General features: G+C 38.4%; 1 protein-coding gene across 1 annotated transcript; it reads right to left on the reverse strand.

Annotated features, from left to right (window-relative positions):
* Positions 1-239: 239 nt before the first annotated feature.
* LOC111901327 (auxin transporter-like protein 2) lies at positions 240-4,098 on the reverse strand. The gene is made up of 9 exons (XM_023897183.3): positions 3,877-4,098; positions 3,109-3,343; positions 2,827-3,012; positions 2,373-2,485; positions 2,091-2,274; positions 1,740-1,837; positions 1,441-1,648; positions 1,056-1,313; positions 240-638 (listed from the first exon to the last, which is right to left on the reverse strand). Exons 2-9 carry the CDS (start codon positions 3,283-3,285, stop codon positions 429-431), a joined length of 1,434 nt encoding a protein of 477 aa, XP_023752951.1. The 5' UTR covers positions 3,286-3,343; positions 3,877-4,098; the 3' UTR covers positions 240-428.
* Between the last annotated feature and the right edge of the window lie 18,070 nt (positions 4,099-22,168).

Below are 22,168 nucleotides of genomic sequence, written 5' to 3' on the forward strand. Positions count from 1 at the left end.
TATAAGATCAAACAACAAGGGAAACCCAAAGAAAGATGTTAGGTAACTTGCAATGTCCTAGCCTTATATTTTTGGTTTGACAACCTTAACCAAATAAACACCTATAATATGTTTGATATTTGTATCACGTCCAAATATTCAGGCTTTTTACTGGTCATTTGATAAAGTCATACTACTCTAATAAGATACCAAATCCCTCATATTTTTACCATGTGAATTAACCAAAACATCAACCAAGGTATCAAAACGACTCCAAGTCGATATATTCATAAAAATGTCACAACAATAAAGTAAAATCAAACCTTTGCTATATTCTAACCATGAGTAAATTCATCAACCATTTTACACACTACATCTTATATATTACCACTAGACTAAAACCAACGCCATGTCAACGAAAAACAACCAATGACAAAAACCGTTAAAACTCAATGAGTATGTGGTGGTGGAGGAGGAGGTTTGCATTGATAACACTTTGCAAATAGACCAAATGTATCCACTTGTTTGATGAAGTTTGTCATGCTCGCCCACCCTCCAAATCCAAACCCAACCACAAGAACCCACACCACGATAAATATGTTCACTATGTACATCGCTGTCCAGCTTGGCAAAAAGAATGGAGGCTTCTCCGCCGCATTCTGCAACCAAAAAGATTAATTTTAAAAATAGTTAGGACTTAAAATTTTCTATTAAGTAAAAAAAAAAACACTCATACTCGTTAAGTCTATTCAGGAGGGCCCTAGAGGACCAGACACTAAGGTTAGGTTTGGAAGGAAAATGGGTCAGTGAGCCTGCCAGCTAGCCCAATGTTAAGACTGATTGAGTGCAATAATAGTAAAAGCGTGACTACGACATATAAAGTTTAAATCAAAGATAATGAAATGCCACCAAACTTTGTCTTCTTCCGTTTCCTACCCCCTTAACTTTAAAGTTATAAATGCAAGGTACATTTCGTTATCTCAAAACCTAATGTCACGTCAAAACCAAACTGTCGCATTCATTAAAACTGCTGACTAGTTTGCCTAAATTAACAGTGCACATAGGTTTAAGATTACCTGGCGAGCCGAAGCCTTTCTGTAAGTGAGCATGTGTGCAAGAGCCGGGATGATGTAGACAGTGAAGCTAACCAACAGAGCCCCAACAGCCGAATTGATTGGGCCAAAAAACGGGAATATAATCGCTAGGAACCAAATCGGAATCACAACAGGTAACCTTGCCAATGCACGTAAACATATGCTCTTTGTATCATGCATCCCTACCACTTTCTCCCATACAAAATACAACGGCGTGCATGCAAAACCAAATGTTATAAACTGCAACAAAACAAAAACAAATACAATATAGGTTAGCAACTGAGTTATTGGTAGTAGCTGACAACTAATTAAGGCTTATAAGTTATAAGGGACCCACAGTTGTCAGTTTTTATACACGTGTACAGACCTGATGGATGAGCATGAGGATAACGGCAGCATCACGGAAACCGTTTCTTGGGAGAAGAGAAAAGGCGTTGGAGTGGTTTAGAAGTTGGTCACCAAAGGCCCAGTACATAGCGGTGGCTGACGGGAGTGTTAGTGTGAATACATATAATGTAGCAAACAGATATATGTACTTGAATTTTTGTGGCTTCCACATCGCGTGCATTATTTCACTGTTATAACAAAAATATATATATATATCTCATATCGTTATTATTGATTAATGGAAAATGTAATGTTTAAATTTGGAAATAATTTACTAACACTGTGACTGCATGTCCACCGAAAGTGTAGAGTATGTTTGTCGCTCCCGTGAAGTACAAAACCAGCTTCTTAGGACCGGAATGAACCACTTCATCAACCTAATATTGCGAAAAATACAGTTGTACATCATACAATCTTGTAGGCCCCATTTGTTAGACAGGAGACAGCCTTCTACTGTGTTTGACATGTACTGGACTATATTAGTGGGACGAAAACTAAATTGCAAGTTTTTGTTCACCCAATCAGATGAAATATATGCAAAAGACGTAAATGTCCTTTACATCCGCATCATAGAAGTCTAGTCCAGGTCAGTTGAGTCCAGTTATGCAAATGTTAATAGTGAAAGGGTACCTGGCCATGGATCACGGCTGCAATGGTTAAGTACCAAGCAGTGTAGGTTGTCATGCCAAGCCCTAGAAAAGACCAAATTCTGTAGTTGTGGAAAGAGGGTATGAAGACAGTGGTAGCACAACAAGCTCCAAATATGTAGGTCCATGTCCTCTTGTCCAAATGATCATTTATGTAGTATATATTACTGCATATATATATAACACAAAAAATGTTAAAATCCAATTAATTTGTATAGAAGTGATGGATAAAAATCTTGATGGGAAAGATTAATTGTATGTATACCTTGCGCAAGCTATAAGCTGAATGACGGAGCCAAAGAGAAGAAAGGTGCAGTTGAAGGCTAATCCTACAGCTTTCCATTGTGGGCCCAACAGACCATCGAGCACTTCAAACCACTGCATGAAAACAAAGGTGGATATGCATGTACATGCCATAAGAAAATGCATCATGTAGGCCATACAAGCATGTATCACATGCATCTAATGATGCTTAGTTAATGCATTTGTCTAGAACCATAATACGACTTAACAAGCACAAGGTACAACGTGTTGCGGAAACAGTAAGATTTGACCTTTTTAACCACACAAAAGAACAAAATTTGAGTTCTTTATGAATGTTTAATCCCAAATCATTACAAATGCTGTGGAAAGCACTTCACTTTCCAAAGACCCACTATGAGATATTCGACTTTTTACAGTGGTAAATGCTAAAGAATCAAAAACGAATGAAGATTAACCTGAATAACATGGTTCTTGAAGCTGACATTCTCTTTCTCCTTTCTGGCTCTATACTCGACATAGAGAACACTGATGAGATAAGCAGTCCAGCTTCCAAGGAGTCCATAAAAGACTTGAAATATGACTCCTGAAAGCATACCCAATTGAGAGAAAGAGTATGGGAGTGTCAACAGCACTTGTGCTACCTGAAATCACAAAACAATAAACAAAAAAGACTCAATTTTTTATGAAAAAAAGAGAAAGGATAACTGCAAGGTGTAGAGGGTGATAAGGTAAATTACCTGGTTTGAAGCACAACTGAACCAAGCATCATAAACAGAGCCACCGTGCCAAAGAAAGTTCTTGAAGCCAGACATTGACTGATCCACCCCTACCTCCCCCTCTCCTTGTTCTTGCTCATTTGAACCCTTCATTTCCCCGGGAACTATCGCTTCTTCAGCTTGCTTATTAGGAACCATTTTTGCTCTGTTTTCTTACGTTTACGAAAGTCTTTCCACTTATTAAAGAGATCTGAAACTGAAAACACAACACGCCATGAGAAGCGCTTAAAAAGCTCTCTACCTTTGCCTTTATTACGGTTTGGTGGCAGAAACTATCATGAATCAATGCAAGTAATTAAAATAATAAAGTAACGGAAACTACACATAGGCATATATACTTTCACATGTAACATATCCATCAAATTTCGAAAAAATACCCGATTATTTGGCAAGTAAAGTCACAGAAGTGAGAGAGGGTGATGTAAGAAAAGATTACTTCAAATGACTTTTTGTTTATCAAAAACAAAAATAAAAGTTCAAAAAAATAAATAAATAAAAGAGTTGCTCTGAATCCGTGATTCGGTGCTGATGATGGTTGCAGTTTCCCAAGATTGACAAACTTTTAACTACAGTAAAAACCCATTAGCACCCCTAAAAACAAAAGAAAAATCGATAATTTCATTTGATCCCATATGATTACAAGCTTATGGGTGTTTTGAAAAAGTTGGGATTTTTTTGGTTGGGTTAGGAGAAGAAGGTAAAACAGAGAGGTTGATGAAGGAGACATACCAGAGAGAGAGAGAGAGAGAGAGAGAACTGAGAAGTCTTTGATTCTTTTTACTCTTACTTTCTCTCTCTAAAATTGTTGGTGTTTGTTGAAGAGTGAAGAAATTTTGAGGGAGGAAGGAACAGCCATTGATGAGGCTTTAAAGAGGAAAAAAAATGTGAGTGGCTTTTTGCAGGGAGAAAAGTGAGGGCGCGATTTATCTCTCTGCTGATTTGCTCTCTTTTGTGTTTCTTTGTCTCTGTAAAATTTTCTGTTATTATGGCTGCTCATACAAGAGAATCTTGTACAGTTGTTAATGTTATTATAAAATATATTTTCCTTTTTACTTCTTCCTTTTTGAGGTGAATCAAATAAGATATAGCATAATTTTTATTTATTTTTGAAAAAAATTCATTGTTCTCTTCATTTTATTTATTTGTTAATAATAATCCTTGTTTATCTTTATTAAAAATCTTAAATATTCAATTAAAAAGTTAACCTTGCAAATTTTCAATAATATTTCTTCTAGTTTAGCTTTGAGTATCTTTTGATTCTAAAATTCACTTTGCAAATCTCAACGAAAATCTTTTGATGAAATTCAATCATATTCATCTTTAACATTTGATTTGGGCATGATTTTAATATTCATTTTGCTTGTATACTTATTTTTATTTGTAACTAAATTTTAGAGATTGAATAAATTTCGCAAGATCGTATTATATATACTTTTATTTTTAAGTTACGTTAAATGTTGTTTAATAGTTGTTAATCGAATCAAATCTGATGAAATGATTGATAGAATCAGATCCAACATCGTATCAAATCCAACATCATATCAGACTAGTAAAATACATATCAAACGCTATATATAAAACTGAATCAAATGTTTCTAACTATAATATCAAACGGTATGAATCTAACCAAATTAGACTCGTTAAAAAACATATCAAATAACCCCTTTCATTCTTTATAACAACCTAATTATTGTATAATCTTACATGTTTGGTTAGTACGTAGGTATATCTATTAATGTTTGCTACTAATAGACTACATTTTACCATATCATGCTTTTCAATTTAGGGTGATTTTGGAGAAAGAAAAAAAATCATGCAAGATCTATTCTTTAATGTTTCTCTAGTGCTATTCTCGTAAAATTCAAGGGAAATCTTTTTAACCTTGTTTCAAGTTATGCTTAGCATGGTATTATGTATACTTATTCAAACTATTAGTTTACAACATTTATGTAAAAATGTTTCGCAAACTATGAAAAATGTGCTATGAAATATCAATTTTCATGTTTTCTCTTCTCTTAAATTGAATGTTTCTAGGGTTTTCTAAGACGTCATAGTCTTTTTTTTTTCTAAAAACAATAAATTATATGTTTCATAGAGACCGGTGTGGCTAAGAACGTGTGTCTTTATCACAGTTTTAAGATTAGTTGGACGATTTAAATATGTATGTACATCTTATCCCAATTTCGATATTAGTTTGACAATTTAAATATGTCTAATTAAATCAGTTAAGAGTTTATGCATTTGTTTCGACATATCAAATAGCATATGTCCATGCGCTTTGAAACTACATTGTTTATAGTAATTCGAGTGGAAGACTTGCCTTTCATGCGAACTATAACATGTCAAGTAGCATATGACCATAAGCTTTGAAACTAGAATGAGAAAATAATGGCAACCTTCAAAGAGATCGTCCAATTTATTGAGAAACAAATGTACAAATCTTTGATCAATGTTTTTATGTATTAATAGTGTGAAGATAGGAAACACGTTTAAGAAAAAAGAAGGTGAATCTTATACGCTTCGAAAATACTCAGTTTTCATATTGTATTTAAGATGTGTTCGGAAACTTATGTTATATATAACTTTATTTGTTTGAAAACATTCATTTTCCTTTATTTCTTGGTGTATTTCTTGTTAGGACACGTTTTAACAAAACTCTTCATCTATTTTTGACTCTTGAAATAGGTTGTCTTCCTTGTTTATTATTGGGGGATTTTCTTTTCCTAAAACGGGTGATTGTCAACTCATTTAATTATACTTCAAATGACCATAAAAAGTTGAAAATTCTAGCACTCTTGTTCTAATACAACAAGCAAATAGGTAATTTAACATTTATATATTGTCTTTTATTAGTATTACTTATCAAGCATTGGTAATTACCTAAATATGTTTGGGATATAATATTTTGTTTTTTTATTAGACTTGGCAGGGATCTAGGGGTAGCCCCCTAGTGGGGTCCAAGGGGGGTAGAGCCACTGTTGGTGTTCAAAACACGATGGCATCATGATGATGCATGTGTCAGTTATGTCCAATAACTATCTGTCTTTGGCGCCAAATCTGCATGCAACCACTACTAACTATTTTCCCCTCTTAGAACATTTTCATGTTCATGAAAACGGGTTACAAAAAGATACACTAAAAATTTGTTCATTAAAATTTGATCTATCTCCCAAGAACACATCAAACAAATGTATTTTGTGTTTCTCAATTCGAATTAGGTCTGTAATTCGAATTGGTTTTATTTTTAGATTATCCTACTTTTGAATTCATATACCCCAGACAAAATAGACGAATTAAAGATTTCAGAAAGTGTTCAAAACACAATCCTTGAATCTATCCAAATAATATATATTGCTATTATGATTCCTTATTTTCTAACGGACTAGCTCTTAGACCATCTCCAACCCATTTTCATTTTTTTTTTCAAAAAATGGAGTAAAAAATGAGATAAATTATGGTTCATCTCCAACCTAACTCTATTTTTTACCCCATTTTTACCCCCAAAAAATATATTTCATTTTTATAATTTATATAAATTATCAAACACACCCCTTCTATTAATTTGATTTTAACAAATATATAATCTTTATTTTTTTTTTCATTACCATACTATTAAATAAATAAGATTATATTTATAATACATAATTATAAGTTTTTGTAAAATACATTGTGTTTTAAAATTTCAATATGTATTTAAATTTTAATATGAATTTGATAAACAAAAAACAAACTTTATATTTATAATTAATTAATATAATTTAATATACAAAATAATATTATAAGTATTAAATATTACATTTAAATAATAATTAGTAGATAAAAAAAACCAGAAATGTATAAATATATAAATGAGGGACTAAAACCGACAACTCAAAGTTCATCCCCATTTTAGGGGAAATGAATAATATAACACCGTATTTGGTGTTATACTATTCATTTCCCCCAAAATTGGGGAATAAATGGGGTAGAGTTGGAGATAAATGGGAGAAGAAATAGGAGAAAAATAGAGAATAGAAGTGGATTTAAGATACTCTTAGCTATTAGAATCTCATTCCCTATGCAATCATCCATGAGTTTTTTTACCAAAAACTTTGAGATATATTGTTTGGTAAAACGGAATAAAAGAAGATGAAATTTTTTATTCCATTAAAATGAGAAATAAAAGTTGTTTGTTTTATCTAATTGAATCAAACGAACAATTCGTAAACAAATATATGATTCCTTTTATTTTATTAATTTTCATTCATATAAACCAAATAAACTTTATATCCACCACTGAGTAAACATGACTTGTAACAAGATTCGTAGGCATATGTAAACCTTTTAAATCATTATTTGATATATTGGCCATTAAATCAATTTTAAATTGTTGGATACGGTTATTAAATTCTCTGCGCACATGCTAAGCATGTTATTAAATATGTTCAGAGAGTAGATGTTCTTAATTCTAGACAGTAGACAGTGATTTAATAAGTATGTAAGATACTTTGTATTTATGACTGCCAATTCATGCCTACATTAACTCTTTTAACAATATTTGTTTGGTCAAAAATAGTAATCCATTAATATAATATTTCCTTTATAATTTTACAACGTGTAGACTTAGTGCTACATACATTAAATAAACAAAACTATCACCCATTAAGAGTTTTAACCTAGATTTTTTACTTCATGGTGTATAGAAATTTTACATAATAATGTCTAAGGTGAATTCAGATAGCATTTGAAGAATAAACAGTAAATTTTCATGACTATATCAATAATCACATGATAAAAGTTTTGAAATATATTTATAAGGAAAAGACAGTGAATGTGATTTTAGGCATGATGATGCAAGTAATGTTGTGGCAGAGGGGCCTCCATCTCACTTACCACCAAAATTTTGCTCAACTTTTCCATAATTTCATACTCCCCCTCACCCTTTGTCTCTTTGACTATTGACTCCCACCACCACTACTACATAAACTACTATTCCTATCTATACACCAATTTCCTATTTTACCCCTCTTGTATTATATATCCTTGGTTTTATTTCTATTTAATAGCAACGGATAATGATATACTTCCTTTTTATGGAAACCACTATTATTCTTTATAATGAAAAAGAAAATCATTCCCAATCATAATACTTGATATAATCTCTACCATGCCTTAGTTTGATTAAAGATTGGTATAGGTCACAATTAAGGTAGTCACTTATTCATCTCATAATTTGTTTGAATGCCTTCTTTTCTGTTAAAGTTGCTACTAACCCAATTTTCTTGAACTTTGTGATTAGTGGGAGACCAAATGATTAAATGATAAGAGAGTATTAAGTAGGGTTTAGGCATGAATAACCTCTTTACTTCAATGCCATTCTAACATAGAATCCAAGATTAACATCTTCAAACCATTTTATTATATTTAATATATGCATGCTCCTAGTTTAAAGTTTTGTGGCCCTTACTTGAGACAACTTTCTCCTTTAGATCATATTATTTTAATAAAATATATGTCCCTCCACCCATTTTTTTTTAAATTTTAAATAAAGTATAAATAAATAAAAAAGAAACCTGAGAAACAAAAAAATTATCAAACAATCGAATAAAATCAAAATGTAGACAGTAAACAAAGAAAAATACGTTAGGTAGGATTAAAACTTAAAAGCCTTAAGATATAATCTTCCCTTTCTTAGTTGTTAATTATAGGAACAATATTTCTATTGGTAGATGTTTCGATACGAAAAATTGGTTTTAAGTTGCCTCGTATTTCTAATTTTTGTCAAGAGCGATAGTTATATGTAAGAAAGAAATTAAATAGAAATTTTAAGAGTTCAAATGTCTTACAATATTAGTTGGAAGCCTAAAAGTTAGTATAACTTTTATTTATATAAAAGTTTATCATATAAATGATTATAAGCTTTTTAAAATATATAAAATTGAAGTCTCATAAAACCTAATCCTTGGATCAAAAGTTTGTTTTATAACAAAAGTTTTTAACATGTATTTCTGAATAAAAAAATTTCTTTAATTAGTAAGAAGAGCCTCTAAAGGGTCACGGTCATCCAAGCCCCTTCCCCCTCCCCCTCGTCTCCTTTAAAATTTGACTTACTAGTATAGATGTAATTCTACTTTTTTCTAGAAATCAATGGCTCTAATATTATTGATGGAATATGTGTATAAATTCAAATAAATCACAAACACAACGGAAGAATAAACTCAACATATTCGATAGAGGATCACAAATCCATGAGCAATTTGCAATAAAAACTAAAGAGAGCGACATTGAAAACATACACTTGTAGACTTTAAATGTTGGCTTCTTCTTTGATGTTGTTTAAATGAACTAGAACCAAAACCATAGTTCCTCTAATGAAGTCGTACCCAAGATAATGATCCAAGCAAGGTTGACAGCCACACCATCTTGAGTTCGATCCTTGAACATAACCATAGTACCTTAGGGTTCAGGATTTTGATGCTTCAAAACTGAGAGAGGGGATAAGAGAAGAATCTAAGAGGGAAAGAGATCCAAAAGAGAAGGAGTCTAGTTTGAGTGATATGCATGGTTAGGGTTTCCAAGCATAGTTTAACTAGTCTTTATCTTTAATGTAACACCCATTTTCCAGGTATGAGTTAATTATCAACTTGATTTACTTTAAAGTTGAGAAAGGGATTTTTATGATTCACAACGCGCGCCTTGTTTGGTGCGACGTGTGCCACGTCATTAAGTTGTGGCGCTACTTAAGTGATGGTTACGACGTGAAGACGCTTTGTGCACAAAACCCTAAATCTTGGGCCTTCGTTCATATATAAAAACACTAACATTTAGGGTTCTCTTTGGTCATCAACCTCCATCCGCATATCATCACCCTAGCCTCCTTATGCATTATTGAGAGCTTGTATGTGTGTTTGAGGTACCCTTGACATAGAAGAAATCCCATCGATCACTGAGAGGCCATTTCTAGCTGAAATTTCCACCTTCTAGGCCTATCTTAAGCAATGTAAATCATAAAGTTCTCTGCTTTTCATTATTTCATTCATAGATATAGGCTTGGGAAGAGATTTTTGTCACTTTGGTCCCTTAGACTTGTTGTTATTGGAGTTTAGGGAAACTCTAGAACCTTGGTTTGGTTTTGATGTGATTTGTGGTCATTGGAAAATAGACAAAGGTGTTTGCATGTGCTCTCTTGGAGCCACACAAGATCTTGGCTGTTTTAGGACTTTTGAGTTAGGGTTTGGTATTAGGATTGTTTGGGTCATAAATTTGGATAAAGTTGGATACTTTATCTAGGGATGAGTTGTAACATCCCAAGTCCAGGTATACCTTGTGAACCTTGATCTTTTGAGTTATTGTATATTTTTCCCTTCTTATTAAATGGGTGAAACACGAGTACGCGGGGCGTACCTGAGGTGTATGCTTAGTGTACTCGTCAGCGTGCAAGTGACATGGAGACCACCTAGTACGTTGGTCGTACCCATGGGTACGGTAGGCGTACTAGGCCCAGAATGAAAACCCTAATCTAGTGTGAGTCTCCTATTTAAAGGATATGATGGCCTCATTTTTGGCCATCATCCTCATACAATAAACCCTAAGTGTGCCCTAACGCTCGTTTTAGAGCTTGTGCGTGTTTATGACCCTTTGCGAGTTCTTGTGTGTTATTGAAGAGAAGATGAAGCCTTGAAGAAGAAGGAGTTGGATTCCAAGCTTCTAGATCCGAGCAAATCTGAGTTGGGAGCTTCTAATTGAGGTATAAAGCTTCAAACTTTACCTCTCTTTTGTTATGAGTATCTTAATGGAGTATTTTAGGGTTTTGTCCCAAAAAGGTGGAGACTTGATGAGATCTTGAACTCTAGAGACTAGGACCAACCCCTTTTGAGCTTATGAGTGGTGTAATGTCATAAAAATCCAATCTTGGTCGTTGGTATCACTCCATGCATGAGTTATGAGCTCCTTAGGGCAAAAGAGTGTATATTTTGAGGGTTGGTGACCTTTTCAGCAATGCAAAGGCTTAAAGTCACTGACTTTATGGGTTAAGAGCTGTTAGAGAGTCTGGATCTATGAGATGAGACAAGGTTTTAACTGTTTAATACCAAAAGAATGAGAAAGAGGAAACTGGAGAGTACGCTGGGCGTAGGGGTCGCGCATCCCCGATGCATGCATGGCAGTCGAGTACGCGCAGCGTACTCCCTGGCCGTTGACTTTTGTTGACTTTTAGGGTTTGGTCAAATTGTGGACTATTAAGCCTATGGAGGGGTAGAATGGTCTTTTACCCTTCTATGAGTTTGTAGAAGGATTAGTCTAGCTTCTTGAGGGCCATTATTAATTAGGAATAATTATTAAATGTGTTAGGCGGAGGCTAGGCCGTTGGTTAGATTTCCGAGTACGAGATTTTCACTTGCTAGCTTACAAGGTGAGTCTTCTCACTATACCTTACCTAGAGTTGTAATTATGTGTGACCAGAGGGTCTTATGTGCTTGCTTGAGATATGTCTTTCTGTGTGATATGTAGTCTATGTTATGTTATGAGATACTTAGACTGAACTGGAGGGTCCAACGAACTATAAGACTGGAGGATCCTCACTTAGACCGGGCCGGAGGGCCCAACGAGCAGTGAGACCGGAGGGTTCTCACTTAGACCGGACCAGAGGGTCCAACGAGATGTGGGACCGGAGGGTCCCACTGAGACACATTAACCGGAAGGTCTTATAGAGGTATAGCCTCGAGTGGCTAATTATGTGTGTGGCGTTTTGGGGAACTCACTAAGCTTTATGCTTACCATGTTATGTGATATTTGTTTCAGGTACCTCCGAGGATCGCGGGAAGGCACCGGCGTGATTGTACACACCTGTTCGAGATTATGTTGAGGATTCTGGGATTTGACTTTTCTTGTAGATTTATGTTGACTTGAGACACTTGTAATTTTGTGGGATGAATTATATGAGTTTTTATGAGTTTTAAAAATGAAAAATATGTTTGAAAATTTTCTTTGTCACAAGTTGGTATCAGAGCCTTGGTTTGAGGGATTCGGAAACACCTTCGGGCATGTCCAGACTCAAACTGAGGATTTGAGAAAAATTTTCAAAAGAAATGATTTTTCTAAAACGAGTAAGAGTTTCTAAGAGAAAAACGAGAAGGAGCAGTGTGTATAATCAACCAGAGCCCGAATGGTGATTTCCCAAAATACCTTCACTTTATGTGTTATGAGATATTATGAGATATATTATGCATGATAGAGAGTAGGCCAGGTATTTCATAATTTAGGACTAGAGTGGCCTGATTTGTGATGCCTTAGCCTAGGGGTTACTACTACCAATGTTTTCCTTCGAGTGCGAGTAGGTAGCAGAGAGGAGAATATGAGAGGTCTACTAAGAGAGTAGTGTGTGTTTGGCAAGATATAGAGTACTTGGGAACTAGGATCCTAGGAGGAAGACTTGAAATGAACACATATGCGGTGCGGAAGGTAGTATTGGGCTCGTACTACTGGAAACATCGGATCAGTATGCAGTCCAAGTAAGAATCCTTGGGGTGCTAGGGAACAAGTAGGAGCGAGTGATCGAGTGTGAGTATTCTCGATCGAGTCTCTGATTATTTTTTGTTATGTTTCAGAGGCATCATGGTGGGTACGCGTCACACCCCAGAGACCAGTGGAGTTAGTGATAATGAGATTCGTTGAATGATTCACGACGAGGTGGCCGTAGCTATCTGAGAGCCCATCCCGGAGATGTTTAGGTCTATTAAGACCACTTTTGTTGTGATGTTTGATGAGAGATACCATGTTGTTACCGAGGCGGCTGCTGCTGTAGCCACCGCAGCTGTCGCTGCTGCCAGGCCACAGGGGGTGACTTATTGTTGTACCGGGAGTTCGGCAACACGAAGCCACCATAGTTTGATGGGACTCAAGATCCGATTGCCGCCATGAGATGGATCTCTGATATCGAGGGGTGTTTTTACACTTGGTCATGTCCGGAGCATTTGAGGGTATGATTTGCGCTGAACCAGCTTCGCTTGGGGGCGAAGGACTGGTGGAAATTTATGACAGCCAACTTCACGTCATAAGAGCTCACTGCTGTGACATGGAAGAGGTTTACTATGATGTTTCAAGATGAGTATGTTCCCCCGGTAGAGAGAGAGCGGTTAGCCTAGGCGTTTCTGTCCCTCAAGCAGAGGACAGATCATTGACAATGATTACGAGGATGTTCCATGAGAGGGCGATGTTTTGCCCTGAGCACGTGTCTACCGAGCAGGCACGTATGAGCCGGTATTTGAGCATTCATAGGAGGGATATTCGAGATTTCGTGGCAAACTCGACGTATCGGTCATTTGCTGAGCTTTAGACAAATTCCCAAAAGAGGGAGATTGAGCTGGAGACTCATGCCAGGGAGGAGGCGGAGTCTCAGGGGAGGGATCGACGACCGGTGCAGTCTCAGCCGGCAGCCAAGCGGGCTAAGCCCGCTGATTCGAGATCTGGAGGCCAGAAGGGCCGCACTTGTGGGAAGTGCGACAAGAGTCCTGAGGGAGTATGTCGAGCAGGCGTTTTCTACAAGTGTGGCAAAGAGGGGCATATTGTGTGGGATTGCCCCAAGGGGTTTGTAGTCTGTTTTCACTGCAACCAGACCGGCCATCAGAAGGCCGAGTGTCCATAGCTGCTACAAGGATCAGCACAGGGATTTTCCCCTGCTGTTGCGTAAGCTACAGAGAGCCGGCCAGTGTGGCCGGTATGTATTCATTATTTTATTCTGTCTCGAGTTATTTTGTGCTTACATTGTTATATTCTTAGGTACTTTTCTTGTGAGTTCTGTACCTGCTTTGGTGTTATTTGACTCGGGTGCAAGCGGTCCTTCGTATCGTTAGCTTTTAGCCGTCACATCAGTATCCAGCGAGAGGCGTTGAGTCAATCTCTGAGAGTTTCCATAGCCGATGAGCATGCGGTGTTTGCGACTGATGTGATCTGGGGATGTGTGCTCGAGATTTTTGGTGTTGAGTTCCCGATAGATTTGGTCCCGATCGCGATGGGTGATGTCTGTGTCATTGTGGGCATGGACTGGTTGAGTTGATTCGGAGCTATGATCGAATGCGAGTGTCAGCTGGTGACAATACGAGAACCTAGTGGGGGAGTGCTTACAGTGTATGGCGAGGGTACCCAATCCGGGTCAACATTCTACTCAGCTGCCAGAGCCAGACAGAGTCTACAGCAGGGTTGCAAGGGTTTTGTAGCATATGTGTCGGATACACGAGTTGATGCTGAGAGACCGAGTTCTATCACAGAGGTCCCGATAATGAGTGAGTTCCCGAATGTTTTTCCCGAGGAGTTACCGGATGTGCCTCCCGAGAGGTAGGTGGAGTTCCGGATTGATTTGGTTCTGGGAGCGGCATCTATCGCTAAGGCACCTTATCGCCTTACACTGCCTGAGATGTAGGAGTTATCCTCATAGCTCCAGGAGTTGTTGGGGAAGGGATTTATCCGACCGAGTAGCTCGCCGTGGGGAGCGTCGATCCTTTTTGTCAAGAAAAAGGATGGTTCACACCGTATGTACATTGATTACCGGGAGTTGAACAAGCTGACGGTCCAGAACTGTTATCCACTTCCGAGGATCGACGATATATTCGATCAATTGCAGGCAACGTCTTGGTTCTCCAAGATCAACTTGAGGTCTGGATATCATCAAATGAGAGTCTGTGAAATGGATATTCAAAAGACGGCCTTTAGGACTCGTTATGGGCATTACGAGTTCGTGGTGATGCCTTTTGGACTCACCAACGCTCCAGCAGCGTTCATGGATCTCATGAACCAGGTGTGTAGGCCTATGTTGGATAGATCGGTGATCGTGTTCATTGACGATATTTTGGTGTATTCGAGATCCAGAGAGCAACATGAGGAGCATTTGAGGGAGATTCTTGGAGTATTGAGATCGGAGAGGCTTTATGCCAAATTCTCCAAGTGTGATTTATAGTTACGAGAGGTCCAGTTTCTAGGGCATCTCGTTAATCAGAATGGGATATTGATCGACTCGGCCAAGATTGAGGCAGTCATACGATGGGAGGTGTCGAGATCCCCATCCGAGATCAGGAGTTTTCTGGGATTGGTCGGCTATTACCGGAGATTTATCAGAGATTTCTCAAAGATTGTTGTTCCCTAACCAGATTGACCCGGAAGGGTGTCATTTTTTCTTGGGGTCTCGAGCAGCAGACGTTATTTGAGACTCTTTGCCAGAGGTTGTGCGAAGCCCCGGTGTTAGCTCTTCCTGAGGGAATGGAGGACTTTGAGGTTTACTGTGATGCATCTATATCCGGGTTGGGTGCGGTGCTAATGCAGAGAGGGCACATGATAGCTTATGCCTCGAGGCAGTTGAAGCCTCATGAGACAAGATATCTCATCCACGATCTAGATTTGGGGGTGTTGGTGTTCGCCCTCAAGATCTAGCGCCACAACGTGTATGGGGTTCGGTGTACCATATACACGGACCACAAGAGCCTGAAGTATCTCATGGATCAACCCAACCTAAATATGCGACATAGGAGATGGTTAGATGTAGTGAAGGACTATGACTGTGAGATCTTGTAGCATCCGGGCAAGGCTAATGTGGTGGTCGCCGCCCTAAGCCATAGAGCGGAGAGTGCCCCAATTCTAGATGTATGTATGAGGATGACAATGATGACTCTAGTCTTGGATACCATTCGAGAGGCTCAGACGGAGGCCGTGAAACCCAAGAACCGCAAGAGAGAGTGTGTGATTGGGCAGGTTTTCGAGTTTGTGTTAGACAGTCAGGGGCTTATGACTTTCCAAGGGCAGATTTGGGTGCCCTTTATGGGCGTAGCTTGGCGTATACTGATGGAGGAGGCGCATAGATCGAGATTCTCGATCCGTCTCGGGGCTACTAAGATGTATTTGGACCTAAAGAGAGATTACTGGTGGCCCTGTATGAAGCAGGATGTTGCTTGGATAGTTGATAGGTGCTTGACTTGTCGTCGGGTCAAGGCGGAGCACCAGCACCCCACATGGTCCATTGCAGCCTCTGGAGATTTCCCAGTGCAAGTGGGAACAGATCTCTATGGACTTTATCACCAAATTTTTGAGGATTGCGCGTGGAGTTGACACTATTTGGGTGATTGTGGATTGACTGGCAAAGAGTGCTCACTTCCTTACTATTAGTGAGAGCTCTTCTGCTGAGAGATTGGCCGAGATTTATGTGAGAGGGGTGGTATCTCGAAATGGGGTGTTCATCTCGATAGTGTCAAATCGAGACATGTGCTTTACTTCCAGATTCTGGAAGATGTTTCACGAGGAGTTGGGCACGCGCATGCATTTTAGTAATGCGTACCACCCGCAGAAGGACGGGCAGAGCGAGCGGAAGATTCAGACCCTCGAGGACATGCTGCGTGCATGTGTCATGGACTTCGAAGGAAGTTGGGACACATACTTACCCCTTGCTGAGTTTTCCTAGAACAACAGCCACCATTCGAGTATTGGTATACCCCCCTTTGAGCTTTTATATGGGAGGAGGTGTCGGACTCCTATTTGTTGAGGGGAGGTGGGGCAGAGATGGGTGGCACTGAGATAGTGATAAAGACGACTGAGTAGGTTCAGTAGGTGAGACAGAGATTACTAATGGCCCAGAGCCACCAGAAAAGTTATGCGGACGGGCGACGATCCGAGCTAGAATTCCATGTCGGAGATTTTGTCCTCCTGAAGGTATCCCCATGGAAAGGGGTGATCCAATTCAGGAAGCGGGGCAAGCTGGGCCCCCGATATATCGATCCTCTTAGAGTAAACGTCAGGGTAGGCAGAGTAGCCTACCGATTGGAGTTACCTGCAGAGTTGAGTTAGATTCATAACACCTTCCACGTATCCTAGTTGAGGAAGTGTGTAGCCGACGAGACGTCGGTGGTTCCATTAGAGGACACTCAAGTGGATGTGAGCCTGAATTATATTGAGAGACCGATTGCGATTTTGGGGCGGAAGGTGAAGGTTCTAAGGAACAAGGAAGCTCCCCCGGTTCAGGTCCAGTAGCAACATCGGAGGGGGTCCGAGTTGACTTGGGAGCCAGAGTCGGAGATACGGGAGCAGCATCCAGAGTTATTTGCGGAGCATGACTTCGTGGCCGAAGTCTGATCCTAGTGGGGGAGAATTGTAACATCCCAAGTCCAGGTATACCTTATGAACCTTGATCTTTTGAGCTATTGTCTATTTTGGCCCTTATTATTAAATGGGTGAAACACAAGTACACGGGGAATACCTGAGGTGTACGCTTAGCGTACTCGTTAGCGTGAAAGTGACGCGGAGACCACTTAGTACGTTGGGAGTACTAGGCCCAGAATGAAAACCCTAATCTAGGGTGAGTCCCCTATTTAAAGGATATTATGGCCTCATTTCTAGCCATCATCCTCAGACAACAAACCCTAAGTGTGCCCTAACCCTCATTTTAGAGCTTGTGTGTGTGTGTGTTTATGATCCTTTGAGAGTTCTTGTGTGTTCTTGAAGAGAAGAGGAAGCCTTGAAGAAGAAGGAGTTGGATTCCAAGCTTCTAGATCCGAGCATATCTGAGTTGGGAGCTTCTAATTGAGGTATAAAGCTTCAAACTTTACCTCTCTTTTGTTATGAGTATCTTAATGGAGTATTTTAGGGTTTTGTCCCAAAAAGGTGGAGAATTGATGAGATCTTGAACTCTAGAGACTAGGACCAACCCCTTTTGAGCTTATGAGTGGTGTAATGTCATAAAAATCCAATCTTGGTCGTTGGTATCACTCCATGCATGAGTTATGAGCTCCTTGAGGCAAAAGAGTGTATATTTTGAGGGTTGGTGACCTTTTCAACCATGCAAAGGCTTAAAGTCATTGACTTTATGGGTTAAGAATTGTTAGAGAGTTTGGATCTATGAGATGAGCCAAGGTCTTAATTGTTTAAGACCAAATGAGTGAGAAAGAGGAAACTGGAGAGTACGATGGGCGTAAATCCAGTACGTGCGGCGTAGGGGTCGTGTATCCCCGATGCATGCATGGCAGCCGAGTACGCGCAGCGTACTCCCTGGCCGTTGACTTTTGTTGACTTTTAGGGTTTGGTCAAATTGTGGACTATTAAGCGTATGGAGGGGTATAATGGTATTTTACCCTTCTGTGAGTTTGTAGAAGGATTACCCTAGCTTCTTGAGGGCCATTATTAATTAGGAATAATTATTATATGTGTTAGGCGGAGGCTAGGCCGATGGTTAGAGTTCGAGATTTTCACTTGCTAGCTTATGAGGTGAGTCTTGTCATCTGCCTGTAAAGCGCGATGCGCCCATGGAGAGGCCACGATATGAGGTTTGAGTGGGAATCACGACTATTCTTTTGCCTTGTGTATGTGATGCGGCCAATAACTGGGTCGCACCACGTTGAGCGTTGATCTTTGACTTTTTGACTAGTGTGACTTTTGGTCAAACTTTGATGGATTTGAGCTACAAACCGAGTTTTGACCGTTGTTTGATTTAGGTGGTCTTTGTAGCTAATTCTTTTGAGGACCGGAATGAGTGTGTGACTTCAACTCTTTAAATTTAGGTGAGGTTTCTAATTATACTATGTGTGACAACATGATAGGATATATGTATTGTTAGTGTATGGTTATACAAGTAGACTAGATTAGTCTTTTGTATGTATGTTGATTGCTTGATTATATGCTACTTGTATGTGTCATGTATGAAGGGTTGATAGTGGAACGATGCTACATTGTGAAGCTAGATACCTATTGTTGATGATGGGACAACGTTATGTAACGCCCGTAGATCAGGGCTAGTCAATTTAGAGACGATAAGCATCAAAAATGACTTTTTTATGGAAGATTATTTAGAAGGATTAATCTTAACCAAGTTTTAGTATATTTCACAAGGTTTCCGTGCATATAAAGAACGCCAAAATCCGAGTTATAACGAAGAAGTTATGACCTGTCGAAGTTTTGCGACAGAACCGACACGACCTAGCGCGACGTAAATAGTGAATTTAAGGTTGATAGATATCTATCCTTAGTGATCTTAATGAGAATTGAAGATCTCATCGATAGTAGTGCAACGACGGAAAGACAGACGAAAACGGACGTTAGACGAAGGAGTTATGAGTTTATAACGGAGTTTTCCTGTCCCGGCCTACTAAAAATAATATATAAGTAATATAATTATAATATATTAAAAATAAAGTCAAAATTATCCAATGGAGTCTAAACGAGAGTTGTAGAGCATAATCTCACCTTCGCGGCGATATAAAGAACGTCGAAAACGGAGTTCGTATGCGAAAGTTATGAATTTCTAAAGTTTGGGGCGCGAAACCCCAAAACTGTCAGAGACCACGACGTGGCAAGCAGTGCCACGACGTGGCAAGTCTCCTGACACCTCCGGGAGTCCCCCAGATGCAACTTGCAATGACGTATGCAGTGACGGCCAAGCCCACGACGTGGAAAAAGGGTGCCACGACGTGGCAAGGGCCAAATTTGCCCTATAAATAGATTTGAAGGGCCAGCCGACTATGGTTGCTCCATCCCTTCTCTCCCACTCTCGATACACCCTCTAAGCCTTATTTTAACCCCCCGAAGCCCCGGTATCAACCCCGAGACCCGAAGCGAGTCCCGAAGCCCGAAGATCCCGAGAAGAAAAGAGTTTCCGAGCCGAAGCTCTGCCCGCTAGAAACCCGGTGTGTGAAGTGATCCCGGTTTCACCGAAGAATATCTACTCTTAGAGCTGTAGTGTTGTCCGATCATCTTCTGATCAAGTGAGTGTATAGTCACTTTCATCTTACACATAGATATGAAGTATTTTATAAAATATGTGCTATGTGTATATGTATTGTTGTTTATACGTGTGAGTGTATAGCTACTTTCTTCTAACACATAAATATAAAGTATTAGCTATGAAATGTGTGCTATGTGTTATATATTATTTGTCTATTTGAAATGGGCATGGAATTGATGTTTTATACAAGTGTTAAATAATTTAAACTGTGTAACTATTTATATCTACAAAAATGTTGGGTAGAACAAGTGTAGATGAGATAGTTGGTGACTATGGAGTTAGCACCTACCGTTAGATAAACCTTGGCGACTATGCGACTTAGTGCCTATCGAGTAAACCTTGGTTTTGATGTGACTTCGTGCCTATTAAGTAAACCCTAGCGACTATGCGACTTAGTGCCTATCGAGTAAACCTTGGTGACGATGTGACTTTGTGCCTATTAAGTAAACCTTGGCGACTATGTGACTTTGTGTCTATCGAGTAAACCTTGGTGACGATGTGACTTCGTGCCTATTAAGTAAACCCTGGCGACTATGCGACTTAGTGCCTATCGAGTAAACCTTGGTGACGATGTGACTTCGTGCCTATTAAGTAAACCCTGGCGACTATGCGACTTAGCACCTATCGAGTAAACCTTGGTGACGATGTGACTTCGTGCCTATTGTATAAACCTTGGTGACTATGAAGTTAGCGTCTACTGTTAAGTGAACCTTGGTGACTATGGAGTTAGCGCCTGATAACTATGGACTTAGTACATGATAGATAAACTTTGGCAGCAATGGACTTCGTGCCGATTCCTTAGGTAAATCCTTAGGAACGAATGAATAAAGGATAGTTGATTCTTAGGGTAAAACCTTAAGAAATAAAGAAGATAACGGGGATGGGTAATTGGGTTGATTGTTTGATGATTGAATATAATAATTATATTATTGTGGGTTGAAAACCCTATATGCTCACTAGGCTCCCAAGCCTGACCCACTCAGTTTGCTTTGCATTACAGGTAATGGCACAAGAGTATAAGTTGGTGGACTTGACGAGAGATTTTGGATTATAGATCAGTAGTTATAAATAACCGTTGTAAGGTCTATTTTATATTGTTTATGCTTATGGTCTGTATCGGAACATGACATCCCAATGTTTTATTATTAAATGAAAATGCATTCTCTTTGAGAAATGTTTTGATAAGTTATTATCATATCTTGCTTTGGGAACAAATTCCGCAACCTTTTTCTTTAAACGATTACTCTGATTTTAAAATAAAGCATAAACAAACCGGTCTTTTCTAGCCGAGAAATTGGGGATGTCACACATTAGGCTGTGAGTCAACTGTTGATTATGGAACCATGCTAGGCTGTAACTCAATTGTTGATGATAGAGAGACACTAGGTTGCGAATCAATTGTTGATGATGGAGTAACCCTAGGCTACAAGTCAATTGTTGATGACGGAATGGGGTGAGTCTGATGGAACAACACGATGTCGTGAGCCATTATTTATATGTATTGTATGTGTACTGAAGTATGTGGTATTTGGAGAACTCACTAAAATGTATGCTTACTATTGTTGATTTAAATGTTTTCATGTGGTTTTGTTGATCGCGGGAAGGGTAAGGCATTATCCTCCTCCAGTATTTGAAAATCAAATACTTACACTATAAACCCCTTGAGATTCATAAGTTTCTAATAAGTTAATAAACTAGACCCTCGTCATCCTTTTTGTCATATTTATGCTCAATCATATTGTGTGTAAACTTAAAAAGACTGTTAATTACAAAAACTCACTAATTTATTGTAAGCATGAGCGTATTCCCAACAACTACATATCACAATGTATTGTTGGATAAGAAACCCTACATAATGTTTGACAGTACATAATATTTGACCGAATGTCTACAATCCAACAACAAATGCATCAAATAACAATTTTAATATTCAAAGAGTTGAAGCATTTAATAGTTAATAAAAACAATAATAATACTAATACTCTAATAATAAAAAAAATAAAAGAAAAAAATAGAAAGGCAAAGGATTAAAAAGGATAAACAATAAAAACAATAAAAAAGGACAATAAAAACAAACCATGATGCAACAAACAATTAAATGATCATATAGAATCATCTATGGAAAATTAGAACTCTATGAAAAGCATTTTATGGGAATAAGATGCTTTATATGTTAACAGAAAACAATAAATTCCAATATAATAAAAAAAAGCTTGAAAATTAATAATAAAACCAATTATGAGAGTAATAGTGAATCACTTTCTTTTTCATTCTATCTTTTGAGAGTTTGCT

This window comes from Lactuca sativa, chromosome 2 (assembly GCF_002870075.4).
Source record: "Lactuca sativa cultivar Salinas chromosome 2, Lsat_Salinas_v11, whole genome shotgun sequence".
Taxonomy (NCBI): domain Eukaryota; kingdom Viridiplantae; phylum Streptophyta; class Magnoliopsida; order Asterales; family Asteraceae; genus Lactuca; species Lactuca sativa.

What these genes read in the sequence shown, in the direction of transcription:
- LOC111901327 (XM_023897183.3), bottom strand. Translation starts at nt 3,285, where the DNA reads ATGGTTCCTAATAAGCAAGCTGAAGAAGCGATAGTTCCCGGGGAAATG. An exon ending in TCAGTTGTGCTTCAAACCAG is followed by an intron (nt 3,013 to 3,108) that starts GTAATTTACCTT and finishes TTGTGATTTCAG; the next exon opens with GTAGCACAAGTGCTGTTGAC. An exon ending in GAAAGGCTTCGGCTCGCCAG is followed by an intron (nt 639 to 1,055) that starts GTAATCTTAAAC and finishes TTTTGGTTGCAG; the next exon opens with AATGCGGCGGAGAAGCCTCC.